General features: G+C 42.5%; 1 protein-coding gene across 1 annotated transcript; it reads left to right on the top strand.

Moving 5' to 3' along the window:
- The first annotated feature begins 6,278 nt into the window (after positions 1-6,278).
- On the top strand, positions 6,279-22,742 carry mindy1 (MINDY lysine 48 deubiquitinase 1). The gene is made up of 12 exons (XM_075450402.1): positions 6,279-6,378; positions 7,236-7,967; positions 10,638-10,889; positions 11,956-12,152; positions 14,097-14,154; positions 14,235-14,299; positions 16,188-16,346; positions 17,118-17,220; positions 18,015-18,157; positions 18,236-18,430; positions 18,509-18,679; positions 19,158-22,742. Exons 2-12 carry the CDS (start codon positions 7,622-7,624, stop codon positions 19,221-19,223), a joined length of 1,755 nt encoding a protein of 584 aa, XP_075306517.1. The 5' UTR covers positions 6,279-6,378; positions 7,236-7,621; the 3' UTR covers positions 19,224-22,742.
- The last annotated feature ends 876 nt before the right edge of the window (positions 22,743-23,618 follow it).

Raw genomic sequence — 23,618 nt, 5'->3', positions numbered from 1 at the left:
ACCTTTTGCAAAGAATAAGAAAGAAAGAATAATAAATAGAAAGCTGCAAGCAGCTGTGAGCGGGACCGAGGTGTGCGTACGTTGGGATATGCGCACGTTGGGGCATGCGCTGGACGCTGGAGCCGCAGCTCTGCCCACACACACGATACCCTCTGCGTACGTACGAGGACATAATAACTCCAATGCGGAGGGGTTTTTGAAAATTTCTAGGGGGCGCCACTGAGCCATTTTGCTCAGCCCACACACGATACCCTTCACATACGAACGAGGTCATCAGGGTGGACGTGTGTGCCAAGTTTCATTAAGTTGCGATGATGATAAGGCTTTCAAATCACAATCGCCATCACACGATTGTCACCGCCTGGCCACGCCCACACCGTTCAGAGTTTGGAAAAGCTTCTCAAGAGTTTTCTTCCCCCCTAGCTTAAGAGTAACCTGGCCAAGTTTGAAGATTTTAGCATTAAATATGTAGGAGGAGTTTGATCAAATGCGAGGTGTGAAAAAAAAAGATGTTTCCAACCACCAGCAGGTGGCGCTATGGGTGGATGTCACTATGATAATATGTACGCGTTCAGGCTGGGTCCAGCATTCACCGTATGAAGTTTGGGACAGATTGGATAATGTATGTGGGAGTTATAAGCAACTTAATTTGTTGTGGCGAGTGATGGCGAGTCATAGAACTTTGAGGCGTCGCCACGCCCACGCCCTTTGAGGTTTGAAAAAGTTTCTCCATGAATTTTTCCCCCCATGTCTTAAGAGTAGCCTGGCCAAGTTTGAAGTCTGTAGCATTAAATCTGTAGGACAAGTTCGATCTTATACAAGGTGTAGAATCGGTCAAAAATGGCACGAAAACGCACTTTCCATCCAAAATGGCCGACTTCCTGTGGACGTGGGACCATGGCGGCATGAGACTTTTTTGTGCGTCTGGGCATGATGAATGAGTGTACCGAATTTCGTCGTCCCACGCAAAACTAACCCCAATGTGTGGACCATTTTTAAGTACCCTAGGGGGCGCCACTGAGCCACTTTGCTCCGCCCACACACGATACCCTTCACATACGTACGAGGTGTTCAGGATGGACGTGTGTGCCAAGTTTCATGACGTTGTGATGATGATAAGGCTTTCAAATCACAAACACCATCACACGTTTTTCACCGCCTGACCACGCCCGAATTGTTCAGAGTTTGGAAAAGTTTCTCCATGAATATTTGCCCCCATGTCTTAAGAGTAACCTGGCTAAGTTTGAAGCTTGTAGCATTAAATCTGTAGGAGGAGTTTTATAAAATGTGAGGTGTGGCAAAAAATGACATTTCCGACCACCAGCAGGTGGCGCTATAGGAGGATGTCACTATGATAATATGTACGCGTTCAGGCTGAGTCCAGCATTCACCGTGTGAAGTTTGGGACAGATTGGATAATGAGTGTGGAAGTTATAAGCGAATTAATTCTTCATGGCGAGTCATAACTTTGAGGCGTCGCCACGGCCACGCCCTTTGAGGTTTGAAAAAGTTTCTCCATGACTCTTTCCCCCCATGTCTTAAGAGTAATCTGGCCAAGTTTGAAGGTTGTAGCATTAAATCTGTAGGACGAGTTCGATCAAATGCGAGATGTGGAAAAAAAGAGATGTTTCCGACCACCAGCAGGTGGCGCTATAGGTAGATGTCGTTATGATAATATGTACGCATTCAGGCTGGGTCCAGCATTCACCGTATGAAGTTTGGGACAGATTGGATAATGTATGTGGGAGTTATAAGCGACTTCATTTTTTGTGGCGAGTGATGGCGAGTCATCAAACTTTGAGGAGTTGCCACGCCCACACCCTTTAAGTTTTGAAAAAGTTTCTCCATGAATTCCCCCCCCCATGTCTTAAGAGTAACCTGGCCAAGTTTGAAGTTTGTAGCATTACATCTGTAGGACAAGTTCGATCTTAAGCAAGGCGTGGAATCGGTCAAAAATGGCACGAAAACGCACTTTCCATCCAAAATGGCCGCCTTCCTGTGTACGTGGGACCATGGCGGCAAGAGACTTTTTTGTGCGTCTGGGCATGGTGAATGAGTGTACCGAATTTCATTGTCCTACGCGAAACTAACCCCATTGCGGGCACCATTTTTAAGCATCGTAGGGGGCGCTACAGAGCCAATGAGCAACTCCCAAAGATATAATGTTTAGATTCTTTCATGTCGTCGACTAGCACGTGGCGCTCGCAAAATTTCCTGAGTTTTCGCATACCTTTTGCAAAGAATAAGAATAATAATAATAATAATAAACCTTACAGATACAATAGGGTCCTTGCAGTTTCACTGCTCGGTCCCTAATAAACCTTACAGATACAATAGGGTCCTTGCAGTTTCACTGCTCGGTCCCTAATAATAATAAACCTTACAGATACAATAGGGTCCTTGCAGTTTCACTGCTCGGTCCCTAATAAACCTTACAGATACAATAGGGTCCTTGCAGTTTCACTGCTCGGTCCCTAATAATAAACCTTACAGATACAATAGGGTCCTTGCAGTTTCACTGCTCGGTCCCTAATAATAATAAACCTTACAGATACAATAGGGTCCTTGCAGTTTCACTGCTCGGTCCCTAACTAGAAAGCTGCAAGCAGCTGTGAGCGGGACCGAGGTGTGCGTACGTTGGGATGTACGCATGTTGGGGCATGCGCTGGACGCTTGAGCTGCAGCTCTGCCCACACGCACGATACCCTCTGCATACTTACAAGCGCATAAAAACCCAAATGCGGAGGGGTTTTCGAAAATTTCTAGGGGGGCGCCACTGAGCCATTTTGCTCCGCCCACACACGATACCCTTTACATACGTACGAGGTCATCAGGGTGGACGTGTGTGCCAAGTTTCATGACCTTGCGATCATGATAAGGCTTTCAAATCACAAACGCCATCACACGATTTTCACCGCCTGGCCACGCCCACACCATTCTGAGTTTGGAAAAGTTTCTCCATGAATTTTTTCCCCCATTTCTTAAGAGTAACCTGGCCAAGTTTGAAGCCTGTAGCATTAAATCTGTAGGAGGAGTTTGAGGTGTGGAAAAAAAAGACGTTTCCAACCCCCAGCAGGTGGCGCTGTAGGTGTTTATTACTGTTTTATATGTGCGCATTCAGGCTGGGTCCAGCAATCACCGTATGAAGTTTGGGACAGATTGGATAATGTATGTGGAAGTTATAAGCGACTTAATTCTTCATGACGAGTCATAACTTTGAGGCGTCGCCACGGCCACGCCCTTTGAGGTTTGAAAAAGTTTCTCCATGATTGTTTCCCCCCATGTCTTAAGAGTAAGCTGGCCAAGTTTGAAGTCTATAGCATTAAATCTGTAGGACGAGTTCGATCAAATGCGAGGTGTGGATAGAAAAAGACATTTCCAACCACCAGCAGGTGGCGCTATAGGTGGATGTCACTATGATAATATGTGTGCTTTCAGGCTGTGTCCAGCAATCACCGTATGGAGTCTGGGACAGATTGGATAATGTATGTCGGAGTTATAAGCGACTTAATTTTTTGAGGCCAGTGATGGCGAGTCATCAAACTTTGAAGCGTCGCCACGGCCACGCCCTTTATGTTTTGAAAAAGTTTCCCCATGAATTTTTCCCCTCATGTCTTAAGAGTAACCTGGCCAAGTTTGAAGTCTGTAGCATGAAATCTGTAGGACAAGTTCGATCTTATGCCAGGCATGGAATCGGCTAAAAACTGCACGAAAACGCACTTTCCATCAAAAATGGCCGCCTTCCTGTGGATGTGGGACCATGGCGGCATGAGACTTTTTTGTGCGTCTGGGCATGATGAATGAGTGTACCGAATTTCGTCGTCCCACGCAAAACTAACCCCAATGTGTGGACCATTTTTAAGTACCCTAGGGGGCGCCACTGAGCCACTTTGCTCCGCCCACATACGATACCCTTCACATACGTACGAGGTGTTCAGGATGGACGTGTGTGCCAAGTTTCATGACGTTGTGATGATGATAAGGCTTTCAAATCACAAACACCATCACACGATTTTCACCGCCTGGCCACGCCCGAATTGTTCAGAGTTTGGAAAAGTTTCTCCACGAATTTTTGCCCCCATGTCTTAAGAGTAACCTGGCTAAGTTTGAAGCTTGTAGCATTAAATCTGTAGGAGGAGTTTTATAAAATGTGAGGTGTGGCAAAAAAAGACATTTCCGACCACCAGCAGGTGGCGCTATAGGAGGATGTCACTATGATAATATGTACGCGTTCAAGCTGGGTCCAGCATTCACTGTATGAAGTTTGGGACAGATTGGATAATGAGTGTGGAAGTTATAAGCGACTTAATTCTTCATGGGGAGTCATAACTTTGAGGCGTCGCCACGGCCACGCCCTTTGAGGTTTGAAAAAGTTTCTCCATGACTCTTTCCCCCCATGTCTTAAGAGTAATCTGGCCAAGTTTCAAGCTTGTAGCATTAAATCTGTAGGACGAGTTCGATCAAATGCGAGATGTGGAAAAAAAGAGATGTTACCAACCCCCAGCAGGTGGCGCTATAGGTGGATGTCGTTATGATAATATGTACGCATTCAGGCTGGGTCCAGCATTCACCGTATGAAGTTTGGGACAGATTGGATAATGTATGTGGGAGTTATAAGCGACTTCATTTGTTGTGGCGAGTGATGGCGAGTCATCGAAATTTGAGGAGTTGCCACGCCCACGCCCTTTACGTTTTGAAAAAGTTTCTCCATGAATTTCCCCCCCCCATGTCTTAAGAGTAACCTGGCCAAGTTTGAAGTTTGTAGCATTACATCTGTAGAACAAGTTCGATCTTAAGCAAGGCGTGGAATCGGTCAAAAATGGCACGAAAACGCACTTTCCATCCAAAATGGCCGCCTTCCTGTGTACGTGGGAACCTAATAATAATCCTTACAGATACAATAGGGTCCTTGCAGTTTCACTGCTCGGTCCCTAATAATAAACCTTACAGATACAATAGGGTCCTTGCAGTTTCACTGCTCGGTCCCTAATAATAATAATAAACCTTACAGATACAATAGGGTCCTTGCAGTTTCACTGCTCGGTCCCTAATAATAATAATAAACCTTACAGATACAATAGGGTCCTTGTAGTTTCACTGCTCGGTCCCTAAAAATAATAAACCTTACAGATACAATTGGGTCCTTGCAGTTTCACTGCTCGGTCCCTAAAAATAATAAACCTTACAGATACAATAGGGTCCTTGCAGCTTCACTGCTCGGTCCCTAATTATATCCAAAGCAATGGCTGCATCTAAGGTGGATTTCATAGTACCACCATAGAGTTCGGCGTGCTCTGCACTGCTTCGTTGGCGCCCCTAGAGTGCAGTACCACCCGGAAATAGCCGCCAGTGGTGGTACTATGAAATCCACCTTAGATCCAGCCATTGCTTTGGATATAATTTTTTATATTTTTTCATTTTAATTTTCCTAAAGGCAGGATAAATTATGCTTTCAAACGGCACTTGGTTTGATTTTTTAGACTCACTAGATTTGTTTAAAATACACATTTATTGTCAGTATTGCATTCCGAGTGACGTCACGCATGTGGCATCACTTTACGGCATGGTCAGTCCTAGCGCTGAGCTAGCAGAGAGGGGTTAGTTCAAATAGTTACAGATTTCAGCACAGCCCTTTTACATACTCTCTGACTAGCCTCTGGTTTAGCTTTGGTTGTTGTTAGCGGCACCAGGTTAGTACCCTGGCACAGTGGACGAGAGCCGTAAAGCAGCTGGTCGTAATCAGCCTTGCGTTCTTCAGATTCCGTTAACTTGATGCTAGCAGATACTGACTCGCAAATGCCAGACCTGTAAGAAAACAGAAAGCTATAACTCCCAGGTTATTGTACTTTCGATATAAATCCACATCCCTCTGTCAGAAATCACAGTATTATTTTCAGGTTTCAGCCGCTAGCGGGGACATTTTTTTGAGTTATTAGCGCCAGCCCTATGGAAAATGGTCATTCTGCACTCGCTCGCCAGCGCCCCCAGAGAAAATCAACTGAACTGCAGCCAAATTGTTTATAATGGAGCGAATAGGAAGTGGAACGGCTGTCTGTAAAAGGGCTGTGGTGACGGTCTCCAACAGGGTCCTGACAGTGCAGGTCTGTGGGTCCTGACAGACTCTCTTGAATCTCTCAGACTCTTTTCAGTGTGTTTTTTTTATCTTAAACGCGAGTACAAATGATCTGTAGTATTTTTTTTTCAGAACCAAAACCTGATGCGTAGCTAACGTACCGGAACGTCTGGGTTTTAACGTGTGCACGTTGGTGGGCGGGGCCTGTGAGCCCACTGAGTGCCTGATGGTAAGGAATGTAAACAGCTAGGATGGCTGTTTATCAGCTAACGTCAGCGCAGATCACAGACCCACAACTGTTATCGGTAAGGCGAAGATTAACAAGTAGACTAACCATTCAGATATTAATAAAGTGGTTAGTGCCGTGGCTTGAACACCCGGTCCCGCTCTGGTTTTTCTGTTTGCGGATTAAAGCTAACTTAGCTGAAATATCTCGGAGAGCTAGCTTCAGGTTAGCAAGTGCAGAGTTGTGTCAGAGCAGAAAGCTGCTTAATATTGAGGCGTCAGCAAGACGCGTGTTTCAGGGGTTCTGTCGGGTTTCTGCTGAAGTGACGGTCGTTTTGAGGACTGTTGTCCTTTTAATGTTATCATAGGTTAACACAGACACCTACCGTCTCAAGTTTTAGCTGCGAAACATGTTTAATCAGTGTGACGTTGAGCTTTTACTGTGGTTTCTTATCTGACCAAGAGGCATTATGGGAAACTTAAGCATTTGTTTGGCTGACTAATGACTGTCCTCAGAGTCCACTATATACTGTTTTATAGAAACTTTCTGCTCCCTTTCACCTCATACAGAGCGATGAACCCTCAAAGGTATTTTCATTCTTTTACTTCCCGTTTTAGTCAAATATTAGTGGCTGAAAGTAAACCAGTTTGTTATCACTAACAAGATAAGGTGCGGGAAGTTCACCTGACAGTAAAAACACTGAAGCTCAGAGGAAAGTCCTAATGAAAGCAGGGCCAATCAATAAGTGCACAGACTTTTGGGGCCCCAGAGGTCAGGATGCCCAAACTCTGTCTGAAGTGACTGTTGATATTTGTTGTTTGAAAATGATTGAGCTCTGTTAAAAGTCTAATTGAGATTCAGAGTGATTACAACGAGGCACTGAATGACCTCAAAGACGTCTTTGTTGATTTATTGCTCTTGTTTCTTTGTCCTAAGGTCTGACCGGACATCTGCCGACTAAATACAGAGGAAAAAGAGAAAAAATCTTTGCAATCGCTCTTTGGATTTTCTGCCTTTAAGTTCAACAGTGTTTTATTCAAGATGGATACCTGACCTGCGCATATAGAGTCGCATTTGGTTTTTGAAACCTTCAAAGATCTGTCTCCACAGTGTTCACCGGTGGCCATGTTGGAACATCTGATGCTACCTGCCATCTTCACTACCTTGCCTGCCCCTTAAATCAGCCGTTTGACCGAAGCACACCGCCTGACTCTGAGAACGTGTTCGTGATTCATTTTTAAATACATGTTTTTAAGGTAAATAAGCAGTTGTTGTGTCCTGTGAAGCATCTTGTTTCGTCAGCATCCAACACTGAGCTGATCATGGCAGAATCCAGCTCACAGCAGCTGGCAGCTGCAGCAGACCTGCTGATTGAACGCAGCAAAGAAGAGCCAGCTCTCAGCAAAGAAAGCCCCTCCAAAGTACTGAATGTAACCATGACAAAAGAGGGACCAGACCTCGGAGCCAAAGTCCTGAGCAGCAACGGCTCTGCCGACAGACCTCTTCCTGCCAAAGTCCCCGAAGAGGAGGCCACGCCCACCCCTCCAGAGTCATCACCAAGTGTGTCTGAAAATGAGACGTTGACCATTGTTACCACAGAAGAAGAAAATCTGTCAGCCCTGCTCAAACACATCAAGAGACAAGGAGGACCGGACAGAGGAGAAGCAGGTAAGAGAAGTCAGACAAGAACCCCTTTCTGATAAAGGCCTGTTTACAAAGTCTGTGTAAGCTGAAATTAATGCAATTACCTAATGTAGATAAGTTTCTCAATTCCTATGACTCATAAACACGCTTTCCTTGACTTTAGAATCTGATTTATTTAAGAAACCACTGATGAGGCACTGCTGGGCCCAAAAGCCTTTATGATTCCAGGCCTAAAGAGGGTGGTAAATCATTAATAGTCTGTCTACAATTTGCAATAAGTAACTGTCTCGTTCTTGAATGTCATACATACCTTATTCTGAACAATATCCTAATAAGTAATCATTTTAGCTACTACAGTAACACCAATTCTACCAAATACAAGCACATATCCAAGCTCTTAACACTGATCTTTGTGCTTTTATTCAAACAACAGAATAACTATGGTGCACACATTAGAACCATTTAAGCACAGATTAGGAACAGATGAAACTCTGTGTATAAGTTATGAAACTGACATACCAGAATCAGATTACACCTGTAAATGATGATGCTAAAAACATTGTGGAAGTGGATTTTAGACAAGATGCTCCGCAGCTCGTTCCCTGACCGTAAACCATTTCCCTGATGAAACAAAATGGCTCAAAACAGACGCAGAACTTAAGATAACAGCTGCAAACCTAGAAACCGAAAAGGAGAAACATAAAACCAACTAAAAGCTAGCAGGAATTTAGAGGCTAAAAAGGGCAATTAAAAGGAAGATTTTCCACAATCTGGCAAACCAAAAGCTTTTCATTTGATTGAATAAAGACCTGATTGAGTATCATAAAAATAATTCCTAACATTAATTGATCGATGTATTGTTGGTGGTGCAGATTGTAATACTACATTACTCGTAGTTAGTTCTCTTAATTATACTGATTCTTCCTCTGTTTTTCGTGCTGATTAAAACTCTCCACGCTGTTGGAAGCTCAGGTTGGGAAGGTAAAAAAGGAAGAAAACTGGTTGTCATGCTGTCTATAACATGGACTAGCAGACAGTGTCACTGGTTATTTCATCGCATGTCTTTGTATGGGGGACAGAATCACTCTGTGATTTTGAGTTTGGAGGGTTTCAGTGGGTTAACATTCAGGAAGCTGAGACTGTAGAGCAGGAGACGCCTTAAATGAGCCTTTGTTGTTTTGAGATATTGGTGGCTGCTGGCCAGTCGGGACAACGTGTGCAAAATGACAAGACCAAACAATATCCACAGCAGCTTTACTTCCAACCGTTGTTTTCCCAGCAGTTTCAAAGAGAAATGTGGTGCAAACATTGTGCACACCAGAGTTTTGGTCTAAATGAAGAAAAACACATGATGATATTTGTGATTTCTCCTTTGCTCATATCCTGTCGTAATGCCAGATGTCAGCATGAGGTAAACATTTGCAGAAATCCTTCCTGCTGTATTATCTCTGCTTTCGTGTAGGTGCTACATAAAAAAAAAAGTTAATCTGCTCGGTTCTCGCTTGCCTGGGTAGTCTTTGTTTGCATAATAAAACTTCCCTGTCTAGTGAACTCTCCTGTTCTTTGCTGCACTTGTCTTAAATAATTCATATATTCTGTCAATATTATAATGAGTAGAAGAAATACTGGTTCTTATCATCCTAATTTTCCCAAAGCTAGCTAATGCAAAGTACCTGGTGGGGTTTTAGTTATTTCACACAATGATTTTATTTCTCATATCTTCTTCATCTGTAGAAATCTCCCGTGATCTCTGCTTCGTGTTTTTAATCACCAGAGTTAGCGCGGTGTCCCAGACAGATTCCTCCAGGCTTAAAAGTTTGTGGTCAAACCACAAAACTTTGGACACATCTGTGTCATTCACTGTGTCATTCACTGAGGTTGTGACAGCGTTAGATGTTTCATTTAATCATCTGACATGTTTTTTTTTAATATCTCAAGGAGCATCACCGATTGTACAAGATAACCACGAAGCACCTGACACATCAGGTTAAATGAACGGTTCGAACTGCTATTCCCACAATAATTTTGCTCAGTGAACCACCTTTCTTCTTAGATGGTGTTACTATTGCTGTCGGCCTCTCTGCTACCAATTCTGTGTTATTGGCACGTAGCTCAGGTGTCTTCATGAAGTCCATTCATCATCTAGGGTCAAATTTGCCCTCCATTAGCTTCAGGATGAATCGCTTCAGGTCAGCTGTAAGTTTTGGCTCCTGCTCTGCTGCTGCTTTGGTCTCCAGCACACCTTTCAGGTGGGCCCACGAGGTCAGAAATGAGAGTACAGTAAGAGTCCTCGCTGCGACCTTCGACCCTGGCTTCAACCCGCTGCGAATCACTTGTAGAAAATTTATATCCTGTCCTGGAAGCTGTGAGAACACTTACAACACGCCCCCGTAAATAAGATTTAGAACGACACACTTAAGGCATTTCCGCAGCTTTGGTAATTATTGTTATGAATGCAGTTGCACCAACATGATAATTGGTATTTATAGCTCTATAATGTATGTTAGCTCAGAGTCGGCACGAAACACAAACAAGGTTTTATTTAATTCCAGTTGTACGTCAGTTGCCTTAAAATTCAGTGGTTCCTCTTTTTGTTCCTTGTGCTGCGTACACATAGTTTCATCGGGGTGAAAGCATTTGCAAACTTGGACCTAAAGGAGAGTCCCTCTGATCTGTGTCTGTTCCTGTCTCCAGGTGTGGACCAGGACCTGGAGGAGAACTCTTCAGTAATGACAGCGGATGGCTCTGATGATCAGCGGGAGTCCACCGACTCTGCGTCATTCTCCATCCCCAGTCTGGAGCTTTCAGACGGGCTCACGGCCGCGGGGAACTCTCTGGACATCGAGGATGGCTTGTCTTCGTCCTACTCGGCTCTGGGTGTTGAGGGCTTCTCTCCTTCCACTGAGGTTCCCAGTCTGAAGGAGGACGAGGCACTGGAAGCTGCTGGTGAGGTGTCATCTGGAGGTGCAAAGTCAGACTGAGTTCATTTCTTGTCAGTCAGATTTTAGCTTTATGGAATCAATATAATCAGTCCACCAAACAACAAGCCTTTCGTGTGCTGTGTAAATTATACTAGTCCCTGAATGTATTTACAGAGTTTTTTTGACTGATTTATTTCTCAGTTCATTATTTAGCTTTAAAACCATTAAGAACACAAACACTTCAAAAAGAGTTCCAAAAATACTAAATTTTCAGTAAAAATCCTCTTCTTTTAGATGATAAAAACCATCAAAAGTAAAAACAATCCTTTATTTGTGAAAATGATTTTAAGATGGAAAGCGTTCCAGCCATGATTATAATTCATTTGTTTATCTAAAGTTGTGACACAGCCATGACATTCAGTATGAAAACTGAAATTAAAAGTTATTTTGCATTAATCAGTTAACAGCTAAGGATATAATAAAGGAAAATTACCATTGTAGTTCTCAGCAGTCCAAAGCGCCAACCTCATGTGTTTGTTTTGTCTGACCATCCGTCAAAGAATCCAGTAATATTCTGTAAACATTCATATTTAGCAAAGCAAGAAATCAAATGATCACATTTAAGACTTTTGTGATTTTTGCTGCAGTAATGACCAAGGTTGTTCCAAGGTAATTCTGTTTTGTTTCTACGAATCAATTTAGCTTCCTCTTATAGTTATAGTTTTGTGTCACTTTGTGGCCATTTTAATATTTAAATTCTTTGATTGGAGTACCTACGCTCTGAGCCACTGGCATCCTGCACTGTGGGCTTTTACAGTTAAATTTCCTTACAACGTAACTAAACTGTCTCTGTTTGTAATCAGCTTGTCAAACTGGATTAATGAACAAACTGCGAGGTCCTAGATTATGTGTCTATTAGCCTTTCAACTTAATTTAATTTAATTTATAATCCTCTGTGATATTTTCTGATCTCTTTTGCGAAATATGGTTCACATCAGGTGGGATGAAGGTCTGATTAGATTTTAGGACAGATGCATGTTCGGCTGCTTTTCCGTGTCAGAGTCTGACTGTAATTGCCCTCCTGACCACAGGGGGTGCTGTTGTTGCTGCAGCAGCTCCTCCCCATCCCAGCGCCGCTGCCGTCCCAGAGCCTGGACCCTCCATGCCTGCCTACTACCTGGTGAAGTGGATCACTTGGAAGGAGAAGAAGACTCCCATCATCACTCAGAGTGAGAACGGACCCTGCCCCCTGCTGGCCATCATGAACACACTGTTCCTGCGCTGGAAGGTAAAACACACATTAATAATCTTCTTTGTATATATCAACGCTGCTTTCTTTTTGATGGCCAGCAGGAGGCAACTTTGGCAGCTACAGAAGTTTCACTTTCACAAGAAAATGACTTCACTTCACCCCTCAGTAATCTTTTCTTAATGGGTTAGCTGTCTCTTTTGCTGGTTTCAGGCTTTCTTCGAGACAAGAAGATGTTAAGATTGTGAATTAGGGTGTTATTGTAGCAAAATGGACACTAAATCAGGATTTGATTTAGAGCACAGCAGCATTATGAAGTCCAGTTCTGTTCTCAGAGCCCGTTCTGAACCAGGAAAAAAGGCATCATGCTGCTTTCTTTGCATTTGAACCTTAAAACTATACATTTCTGGCTTGTTTTGAAGTACTCTATTCTTTCTTATGCACATTCCCAGGCCTGAAACTGCTCTGTAGCACCCAGAGGCTGAGATGCCGCAGTTCCCAGTGTTAGTTTCCAGCTTGACACCTTTACGGGCTTTTGATGGCACTTTTGGGGCCTCTTCAACATGACAACCATTCCATGTGTTTGGCTGTACATTTGCAGGCGTCCTATGGGGTTTCTTGTTATGATAGTGGTTACATCCCACAACTGTAGGGGGCGCCAACGTGGAATCATTTGACAAATTCTCTAATGTTTCTTTAAAATGAAAGAATCTGATCTCCCTAAATTAATTCAAAACATTTTTTTTTGACTTGGAGGCAGAAAATTTACAATGTACAAGTTTTAATTGATCACAATTAACTTTGTATTTACACTTGTGATATTTATCTTGTGGTTTTATGCTTTATTCGGGGGTTCTCGTTTCACTTTTCTTGTAAATGTAAACTTTATACGATTCTTATCCTTTAGTCACATATCTCTAAGTACTTTGTGTTGTAACTGGGCTCTTGATCAGGACACGAAAGAGATCGTTGATCTCAGTGAGACTTTTCCTGGTTAAATAATGATAATAATAGGTAAGAGTGCGCATGTTTTTCTGATATTCTGCATCAGTTCCACCCTTTGCTTGTTGTTGACATGACGTCGATCGGTTCCTCTTTTCTGATTCTCGTCACACATAAACACTTCTGTGAGCAAAAATTTGCTTTTATTGATCAATTCTGGTATATTGACACAAAAATTGCCCCACTTTTCAACCTTAAATCTGCATGGTTTGCCAGTACTGCGGCATCTTGCTTCACATCCATGTGATTGACAGTACAACGGTATATAAATAGCCATACAGGTCTTCTTTTTGTACTCGTAATGGCCTCCACACAGACCTGTATGTTGGTGTAATCCCATTTTGACCAAAGACGTAGTTTGAAAACAGCCTCTTACAGAAAAATCTTGAACAAAACTGCGACTGTTCACGAGAACCTGTTTTTTTTTTTTTTTTTCCTTCAGCTAGAAACTGTGTGAAATCAACACATTTGACAAGTGAAATCATCTTATATCCTCATCTCATTATCCTGATTTTGCCCATTTGTTCATCAATATTTAAAAAAAACATTGTTTCCATGTACCTGTTGCTACATTCAGACTTGGATTACATGCAGTCTTTTATCAGGTTGTCTTCAAGTCTCCATCATCATATTCAGGCATGTCAGAACAGTCATTTTGAAAGGAGAAAGTTTTAAAGTAAGCAGTTATCTGGCGTTTGAACCTAAAAACTCCAAAACCAGCAACTACTGAGAGTGATTTGGGTGAACTGAGCCTTTACTGTATACACGTAGGGTGCTGGATAGCTCAACTGGTTAAGCAGACGCCCCATATACAGAGGCTGAATGACACAGCTGGCCCGGGTGTGAGTCCTGGCCTGGAGCCCAGGTGGCCCTGGAGCCTATTCAGTGTCAAATAAAGGCCACAAGTGCCCAAAAACCCTTTGAAAGAAGAAAAAGAAAGAAAGAAAACAGTAATAATTGCGTACGTGTGTTTGTGTTTAGGCTAAACTTCCTGCTCAGACTGAAGTGGTCACCGCTGAGGACCTTATGGCTCACCTGGGTAAGATCACTGCAAGGCTCTGATGAATATTGATGTACACATCTTGTTACTGACTGGTTTTTGCGTGTTTCATTGTGTAGGAGAGTGTGTTCTGTCTGTCACTCCCAGAGAGAAAGCCAATGGCATGGAGCTCAACTTCCAGCAGGTACACAAATACATACATCGTTTTTAACATCTGCCTTTCTGAAGAATGTCATTAGACACGTTTAAATTATCGGGCCAAGAGCCAGCCAGCCAGCCAGCCAGTTAGTTAGGCTACGGCTACACGAAAACGTTTTTCACTGTAAATGATACTTTTTCTTATCGTTTGGCTGTCGCAGCCACACGGAGCCGGCGTTCCCACTACCCCAAAACGATAGTTTTTGAGAACGGGTTCCAGAGTGGGAAGATCTGAGAACGGCATCGTTTCGTTTCCATTGTTACAGCGAAAACGGATTTGTTTACATCTGCGTCACAGCCACACGGCCAACGCCAGTGATGTATACACATACGTCAGTGACCAGAACAAAAAGCGGCTTCCATTCAAAATCCGGAAGAAGAAGACAACACAACAAGGACAGACAGCGATCATCATGGACCCCACAACATTGATAGCAACACTGCTGCAGACACTGCTAACTACAGCGGCGTTGTTGAAGGAACAACGTGAGCTTCGCGCTGGTAGAAGTAGGGGCGTACACGCATGCGCATTGCTTCTTCTATTGTTCTGGTGTAACCAGTGGGGGTGGCTTACAGCGCACCTAGAGGTGTTTCGTGTGTACTGCATCGTTTTCATCGTTCCCATCTGGACCTGAGTCTTTACAGCAGCTTTCCCGTGTGGTCGCAATAATTTTCGTACCCGTTTTAAAAAAAAAACCTTGTTTCGTTTTCGTGTAGCCGTAGCCTTAGTGAGTGAGTGTGTGCCAAGGGCCAGAACGTTTCCACTTTCACTTACAGGGCTGAAATGGTGCTTGATCGAGGCTTCCATCCATCGGATGGGGGTCAGGGCTTTTGGCCCGACAGATACCCCTGGGCCACACAGGGTTACTCTGGTATGAGGTGGCTTTAAAGGCGAGCTCATCTGTGGGTTTAAACGCAGATACCTGGTGCTGAAGAAAGAGGAAGTTCACTCTGCAGCCCAACAACTCGCTTTTTGTTTTGTTGTCCGGCTTCAGCCGCTGTACTGTGTACACAAACACACAAACAGTGTCTGCCATTATCAGCAAAGAGATCTCCCAGGACACGGCTCTGCCACAGGATTCAAATTCAGACAGCAAGTCTTTTTTTTAAAAGCATCATTTATTTTTCTGGCTAAACAACTAACTTAAAGTTTGTGTCTGAGGGGGGAAAGATTCTAAGCTTTTTCTGACCTGATTGCTCCTGTATGTACACGCCTTTTGGAGTTAGGTCATTACTTTGTGCTCCTGTGTGTTATGCATGAATTGCACACAGTTTCACTCTCATGGCTGTTTCACAGCAGGCTGGGTGACATTCACAGTGACACGGTATATTGTGGGCGGGTTCTAGGACAATGCTTCAGGGCCAACCCCCCTCAGTTTAAAGCTGTTTTTGCCTCGGAGCTTCCAGCACGCACTGGGTTGATGAAAGTCCAAACCTCCAAATGGCCCAATAGTATAAACGTGGCTATAGACATGCTCTCATGTCGGTCCCTGAACACGAGCCTCAACCTACTTCTAACCTGTATCCTGAAATGCAATCTGAACAGTCAAAGAGATATTTGAAGGTCTCAAAGTCAATGTCCTCAATTTCCAAAGACTTTTAAAAAGATCTCCCTGCTTTCCAAAAATGTCTTTCCAGATAACTGAAATACACATTTTCACAAATTTTATCAAACTGTAAAATACAAAAGAATTTTTTTTTTGTTCTTCCTTGGAAATAAAAAATAATTTTGTCAGGATTCATTAATACATTCTCATTGTTCAGAGGGCTCCTGATTGACAAATCATTGCAGCTTTACTCAACATTTTCTCCTGCATTAAACACTGTTGACCTGTGATCGATAACAAGTTGAGATGAACTGTGCGTGTCTGCAGAACATGAGCGATGCCATGGCCGTCCTTCCAAAGCTGTCCACAGGTCTGGATGTTAACGTGCGTTTCACTGGAGTCACAGACTTTGAATATACGCCGGAGTGCATCGTGTTCGACCTGCTGAACATCCCACTGTACCACGGCTGGCTGGTCGACCCACAGGTAACAACATATCTGTACTCAAGTTAAATTGTGCATCTGTTTAAATTCAAACCAAATAACCAATAATAAAGTAGTAATAAAAACCTGCACATACGCTAACTAAGGTGTAAATGTGATGTTAATCTGTTCCATTATCCTAAAAGTCACTGACGCTGCTGCTAGAGTTCTAACCCGGACTAAGAGATCTGAACACATCACAGCAGCTTTAAAATCTTTACACTGGCTTCCAGTCAGTCACAGAATAGGTTTTAAAAGCCTGCTGATGGTTTACAAATCCCAGAATGGTTTAGGGCCAAAATACATCTGTGATATGTTCAGAGAATATAAACCAAGCAGAGCTCTTACATCCAAGGACTCAGGTCAGCTGGTCCAGTCCAGAGTCCAGACTAAACATGGAGAAGCAGCATTTAGCTTTTATGCTGTAAACAAGTGGAACAAACTGCCAGTGGAGATTAAACTTTCACCAAATGTAGACATTTTTAAATCCAGGTTAAAAAAAAATTCTGTTCTCATGTGTCTTTGCATGAAATCTGCACGATATCTTTTAATTTATCTAGACTGTTGCTTGTTTTTAAATTCATTTAAATGATTTTATTTGTTTCTCTTCATATTCTTTTATGTATTTTAATGCTTCTTCCACTCCCTGCTGCAATGCTTTTATTTCATGTAAAGCACTTTGAATTGTTTGTACATGAAATGTGCTATATAAATAAATTTGATTTGATTTGATTTTGATAATATGTGTCTCCGCATCGTGCCTGCTGTGTTTAGAGTCCAGAGATGGTGGCCGCTGTGGGGAAGCTGAGTTACAACCAGCTGGTAGAGAAAATCATTGACTACAAACACTCTGCCGACAGCAGCCGAGTCAGTGAAGGTAACACACGTGCTAATGTACACACGATCATAAACACACTTGATTAGCAGAAGCAGCAAAGGCGACTGTAGGTGAGGGTTTACTGGAGAGCGGATCACAGCAAAGACTCATCCAAACGTCCACTGAGTGGCCAGAATAAAGGGCTTCTGCAACTTTAAGATGCTAAGTTCTTACATCCATCAGACAAAGTTATGGAGAAGAGAATTTAGAAACACCTACGAAGACGCATGAGTACAGGCTTGAAAATCATATGTGAAAAGGCCTAAAGATGCAGCCCTGAGCCCTCCAGACCCGACACTCCCTGCCCCTTGGGTGTGCTTTTTGTCACTATATGTTATACAGGGACAGATAGGCTTGTATCACCCCCACAATACATCTCATAGACTGCAGTTATGTCAAGTCCAGGTTAGCAAAGTATCTCCGAGCAAGTAGAGTTAACTCAAACAAAAACCCGACTCTCCCCTCCACTGATTTAGCATAGACCTTCCCAGTGTGTTTGAAATGTGTATTTCCCCCTTAAGATCGATTGCATTCTCTTTTTTTAAAATGTGAGACCATCACCCCAATCTGCCAGTCCTGGCCTTCGTGTATTGTTGCAGTTTTGAGAACCAGGAAAGCAATCGCCCCCCTGATCGGTGCCATGCAGCCGCTGCATTCAGGCCAATGCACCATATCTCCTGGATCTCTCTATAGATAACAGCAGTGTACATAAAGTATACATATGAATGTTTGTATATATGCAGTCTGTATTTATGTGTGTGTGTTTACGCAGCATATATTCATGTGCTCCGTAGGTCTGGTGGCCGAGCAGTTTCTGGAGTCGACAGCAACTCAGCTGTCGTATCACGGTCTGTGTGAACTCAACACGACGGCCAAAGAGGGAGAGATCTCCGTGTTCTTCAGAAACAACCACTTCAGTACCGTGATCAAACACAAGGTGGGGTGAAGCGCACTGTGCGGCTGTACAATCAAACGCAAAGTGTAGCTGTCATTAAAGCTTCCTGCTCTCTGTCAGGGTCACTTGTACCTGCTGGTGACAGACCAGGGCTTCCTGCAGGAGGAGGGCTTGGTTTGGGAGTCTCTTCATAACGTCGAAGGAGACGGAAACTTCTGCGATTCAGACTTTAGACTGTGCCATCCTCCTCAGAGAACTCCACCCTCCTCCCACCTGCCGCCCAGTGCCCAGGAGCAGCAGAGGCAGATTGACCAGGTGAGGCCACCAGGTGACACTGATGAGCAGAGGTGATTGGCAGATTAACGCACCACTGATTATGGTTGTTGGTCTCAGGACTACCTTGTGGCGGTATCACTCCAGCAACAGCAGGGCGGTGCCCCGGGACCTCTTAGTGACTTGGAGTTGGCCCGGAAGCTCCAACAGGAGGAGTACCAGCAGCAGCAGCAGCAGCAGCAACAGCAACAGCAGCAGCAGCAGCCAGGATCAGCGCAGACAACACAGCAGGTAACAGCCACATCCTGAGAATTAGTAAATCCACGTGACTCTTTTCATGTTGACGTGGAACTAAAAAGCTTTTCTGATAGAATAACTCCATGTCCTCACACCAAGGTGGACCAGACTCCTTTTTTTTTTTCTTTTTTTTTTTGTCGTCAAAGAAAGTTAGCTGGTTGGTAGGTGGCGCGTTTACATGTGATGATCCTTTATCTAAGTATTATAAAATAAAATGATAAAATAAGACTTTTATCCTAATACCCAGTAGTATGATGACACTTTTATCTTATTTTGTCTTATTTGATTTTGTTGTATTTTATTGCTTTCACTGTTCTTTTATTGTTTTTATTTGTTTTTACTTATTCTTCTCTTTAATTATTACCTACTGTAAAGCACTTTGGTACATCGTAATGATTGTTTGTAAAGGGCTATATAAATAAAATACATTTACATTTATCTGAAGATGTCAGTGTTTTGTTACTGTCTCCAGGTCAGAGGTCAGGGGTCACAGCCACCCAGGAGAAGAGAGAAGGACTCAGACTGTGTCATCCTATAGACTCATCTGAAGCTTCCCGAGTCCAGTTTGTCTGCAGCGGGGAGGTCACACACACACACAGACACACGCAGACAGACTTACACCGAGTCCGCTTTTGATGCCAAACCCCAGTGCTTTTATCCAGCAGGTCACAGTCTGTTTCAGCCGCGATTCCAGTTTGTAAAGTTGTAAGAATGAAACGGTGGAGTCGGGAGGAACACACGGGTAACCACTGACTTAACAAATCTGCCTTTATCAAGGGCTCATTAAGCAACTGAAGTCTTTATTTATCGTCAATGAACTCATTAACTGCTGCTTGTAGATCAGGTTCGAATCATTGATAAGAAGAACTTTGTGCTGCCAACAGTCAAAACCTTCCAGCCTGATGATTAAAGGTAAAAACTGTGAAACAAAGCGAGACACCTGAAGAAGTCGCTCCAGAGTCACGACACCTTTGACAACATTTTAGGAGCTAACAAAAGATATTTGAGCTCCTGATGAAAGTGAATTTTGCGGACGAAATAATAGAAGCACTGACAGCTTTATACAGTCCAGAAAGCATCCCAACCACACACGTGGACATCGGTAATAATCAGACATCCGTTATTTTTCTTACAGGGTGTCGTTGCTGCACTGAGTCATCTTCATTATAAATAAAATGTAAAACTTAACATTGACACAAATGAGTTGATGATTTGATGAGGGACTTTTTTTTTTTAAATGGAAGTGAAATATTCATCAGATCGAAGTACTTTAAAAGATAATTCTGCCCTATTTCAGCCTGGAATATTCCCCATTTATGGGTCTCTTGTGTCCCTATGGGTCGTGCTAACTTGCTGCTTTACACAAAAAAAAGATGGCACGGATCATTTGGAAAGTTTGCTTCAAGCTAAAATGAAGGAACATGAAGCGGAACTAATCACCTACAAAATGCGCCCACTGAATTATCCTTTAATGTCACCGAACAACTTCTCTGTACAGTGTAGTCGGTGGAAACAACAGGGAGCATAAAAAGCGCTGCTAAGCTGATGGAGATGTCTTCAAATGTCTCGTTTTGTTCAGTCAATCGTCCAAAACTCAAATATTCACCCTACAATGATACATGACAAGGAAAAGCAGTACTTCAGAGAGTATTTGGCATTTTTCGCTGTTTTTACCTGAAAATATCTGGCTGCCAGAATACAGAGTTCCTCTATTTTCAATGCAGCTGTGAGCCAAAGAGTCCCAGACATAAAGTTAACCGCTCACACGTAGTTCTCTGTAATGACTCAACTGTTTATTAACCATCTATAAAGACATCTTGTCGAGCCCGTAGAAAGGATGGTTTCACAGAAGGTGGCACTTCCTGATGATGAAGGGAAACCGTTGAAAGGTTGGCTCGTTGAATTTGTACTTCACGGACCTTTTCTTATGGGGGCTGCTTTCACCTGCGGGAAGTAGGTTTCTTTACAGGAAATTCTTTTTTGTTGATAAACTTGAATTTGTAAAAGAAGTTGTGGATCATTTTGAGAGGAAATCCGTTGAAAACTCAGCCGTTAGATGCGATGAATGTTACATACGCTCAGATATTTTCCTCCTCAGCAACACTAAAAAGTTTCCGTTACGTAATGTCCTCTAAAGGTGATCCATTTCCAATAACTGCTTCTCAATGCTGATTGGAAGTTGCATATTATAACCAGGGATTTAGTAACTTATTCAAACAAAGGATCAGTTCCATGTAACTCCATTCAGATTTCCACAGATTTTTGTCTCCCAGCAGTCCAATAAGGGTTCAAACTGTCGATGTTTAAGAGCACCAGATGAACAATGTCTCCATTTTTCAGTTAATTTGCCATAGTATCAAATTAACAAACATCCTGGAATTGCTGGTAAAGTTTGACAGCATTGACATAAAGTTTTGATCAGCAGAAAGCTGCCGGATCTCAGACCGCCCTGCGTGTGCACAAATAAAATGTAGAATTGAAAATAGAACTGGGAACGATTTTCTTCCTGAACGAAAGCTGAGGCAGTGAGGAAAAGTGAACATCTGACGACAGAAAAACTGGCAAAGCAACAATAAAAGACATTATAATTGTTAACGGGCTCAGAGGTATGATACAGGGCTGTGATCTGGGCTGTAGTAACATAAAGCAGCCAATATATTTTAGCTTGTGGCCAGTAGATATTAAACGAACCGTTGGATTCTTCCTGGACTACTGTGCAGACCTGGAGATGCAACATCTGTAGATATGAATCGCTCTTTTTATGGTTTTAAAACCACGATTCTTATTTTCAATCACCTCGGCACTAATTAAACATTTCTGCTTTTCTATATTAGTACTGCTGGTTGCCATGACTACACATTGCTGCCTTTTTAAAAAGTCAAATTGTTTTACTTCATTTCACATCATTCTGGACTTTTTAATCTCCAGTAAGTTTAACTTTAGTAGTAATTTCTACCTTCTCAATAATCTAGTTACAAATTTGTCTCATGATTGCTAATCTTTTACATTCAAGTGGGGGGAAAAAAGCACAAACCGTATCAGAAATTTGACTTGGCGAGCCCACAATTTGGTTCAAGAAGTCCGAATTTTGACTCATCACGTGATTTGGATTGAAATCTTAAGATTTCTGAGACAAATGTGTACACATTGTTTGTAGGAAACCTGTATTCATGATAGAATTTGACTCATTATCTTATAATTTGACCTAAATGTCCCATGGGGCAGCGGGAGAAACGTTGTAATCGTTCAAAAGATCCCAGTTCTCATTTTCTACCACAGTCAAATTAACTTTTGGAATGAGATTATAAATTCTTCAGTATATTAAGTTGCTAATATTGAAAACATTGGCTCCAAACAGACTGAATTAAACAATAAAACTTTGTACGCTGTTAGGCGTGGCTAACCCTTGATTAACCCTTGATTCGGGTGTATACACCTTATTTGGACTGTCGTCAAACGTTGAAATCCAATTTATGAAGCTACGAGTCGTTGTGTATTATTTAGGTATCTCGTGGCGAGAAGTTTAATCATATTTTTGTTTGTTTCCAGGGATTTCTATAGACTCTGTTGAGCTTGAATAAATTTTAAAAGCTGCTGTGGAAACCAAATCAAAACGAAATCTGAACGGAGTTCCCAGAGACAGGTCAAACACGGCTTGCAGTCGCTGATTCTCATACGTTTTCTTTCTTTAAACTTTGTCTCCATTTTCTTCTTCGAACTAAGATATAAGTCAAAAACTTGAATTAAGTAACTCGTGCTGATTTTAAATAAATGTCTTTAAGGCCAAGGTGAATGAAACTGTTAATGACTCAGAGTAAAAACTGTTTTCTAATGAACCCAGCAGTTTCAAAGTAATTATTCAGTTTGTAAACCTTTCCCATTATGCCTGTCTGAGTGTTTCGGGTGTCACCAGCACTTTGTTTCATCATTCCGGTAGTTTTATTTCCTTTTGGTTTTCCTTCAGTGTGACTGTTTGACTGCCACCATGCTCTGTTCAAGCTTTTGTATTTAATTTGCCATCGTGTCAAATTGTCAATAAAAACAGAATCTCCTTACAGCTCCGCTCTTTGGTGCTTTGTTGGTCTTTATACAGTGAGAGTGAACACTTGTATGGGAGATTTGATCAGAAAATGAAGGGTCTCGGGTAGTCCTGAGACCAACTGTTAACTCAAAGAGATTAAGTTGTAGCAGATTGGTCCTTAACATGAATGGGAGGGGGAAGGAAGATTAGAAATCAGGCCCACCTGGGAGTAGCAGGTGAGAGGAACCTGGACTGAGAGTGGCCAAAAGAAAAGACGAGTAACTAAATGTAACCTGGAGTGAGAGTGGCCAAAAGAAAAGACGAGTAACTAAATGTAACCTGGACTGAGAGTGGCCAAAAGAAAAGACGAGTAACTAAATGTAACCTGGACTGAGAGTGGCCAAAAGAAAAGACGAGTAACTAAATGTAACCTGGACTGAGAGTGGCCAAAAGAAAAGACGAGTAACTAAATGTAACCTGGACTGAGAGTGGCCAAAAGAAAAGACGAGTAACTAAATGTAACCTGGACTGAGAGTGGCCAAAAGAAAAGACGAGTAACTAAATGTAACCTGGACTGAGAGTGGCCAAAAGAAAAGACGAGTAACTAAATGTAACCTGGACTGAGAGTGGCCAAAAGAAAAGACGAGTAACTAAATGTAACCTGGACTGAGAGTGGCCAAAAGAAAAGACGAGTAACTAAATGTAACCTGGACTGAGAGTGGCCAAAAGAAAAGATGAGTAACTAAATGTAACCTGGAGTGAGAGTGGCCAAAAGAAAAGACGAGTAACTAAATGTAACCTGGAGTGAGAGTGGCCAAAAGAAAAGACGAGTAACTAAATGTAACCTGGAGTGAGAGTGGCCAAAAGAAAAGACGAGTAACTAAATGTAACCTGGACTGAGAGTGGCCAAAA

The sequence above is a fragment of the Odontesthes bonariensis genome, chromosome 18 (assembly GCF_027942865.1).
Source record: "Odontesthes bonariensis isolate fOdoBon6 chromosome 18, fOdoBon6.hap1, whole genome shotgun sequence".
NCBI lineage: Eukaryota > Metazoa > Chordata > Actinopteri > Atheriniformes > Atherinopsidae > Odontesthes > Odontesthes bonariensis.
The sequence above is the reverse complement of the archived record's forward strand: the minus strand, read 5'-3'. Positions and strand labels throughout refer to the sequence as shown.

What these genes read in the sequence shown, in the direction of transcription:
- mindy1 (XM_075450402.1), top strand. Translation starts at nt 7,622, where the DNA reads ATGGCAGAATCCAGCTCACAGCAGCTGGCAGCTGCAGCAGACCTGCTG. An exon ending in CAGCAGCCGAGTCAGTGAAG is followed by an intron (nt 17,221 to 18,014) that starts GTAACACACGTG and finishes TGTGCTCCGTAG; the next exon opens with GTCTGGTGGCCGAGCAGTTT. An exon ending in CAGCGCAGACAACACAGCAG is followed by an intron (nt 18,680 to 19,157) that starts GTAACAGCCACA and finishes TACTGTCTCCAG; the next exon opens with GTCAGAGGTCAGGGGTCACA.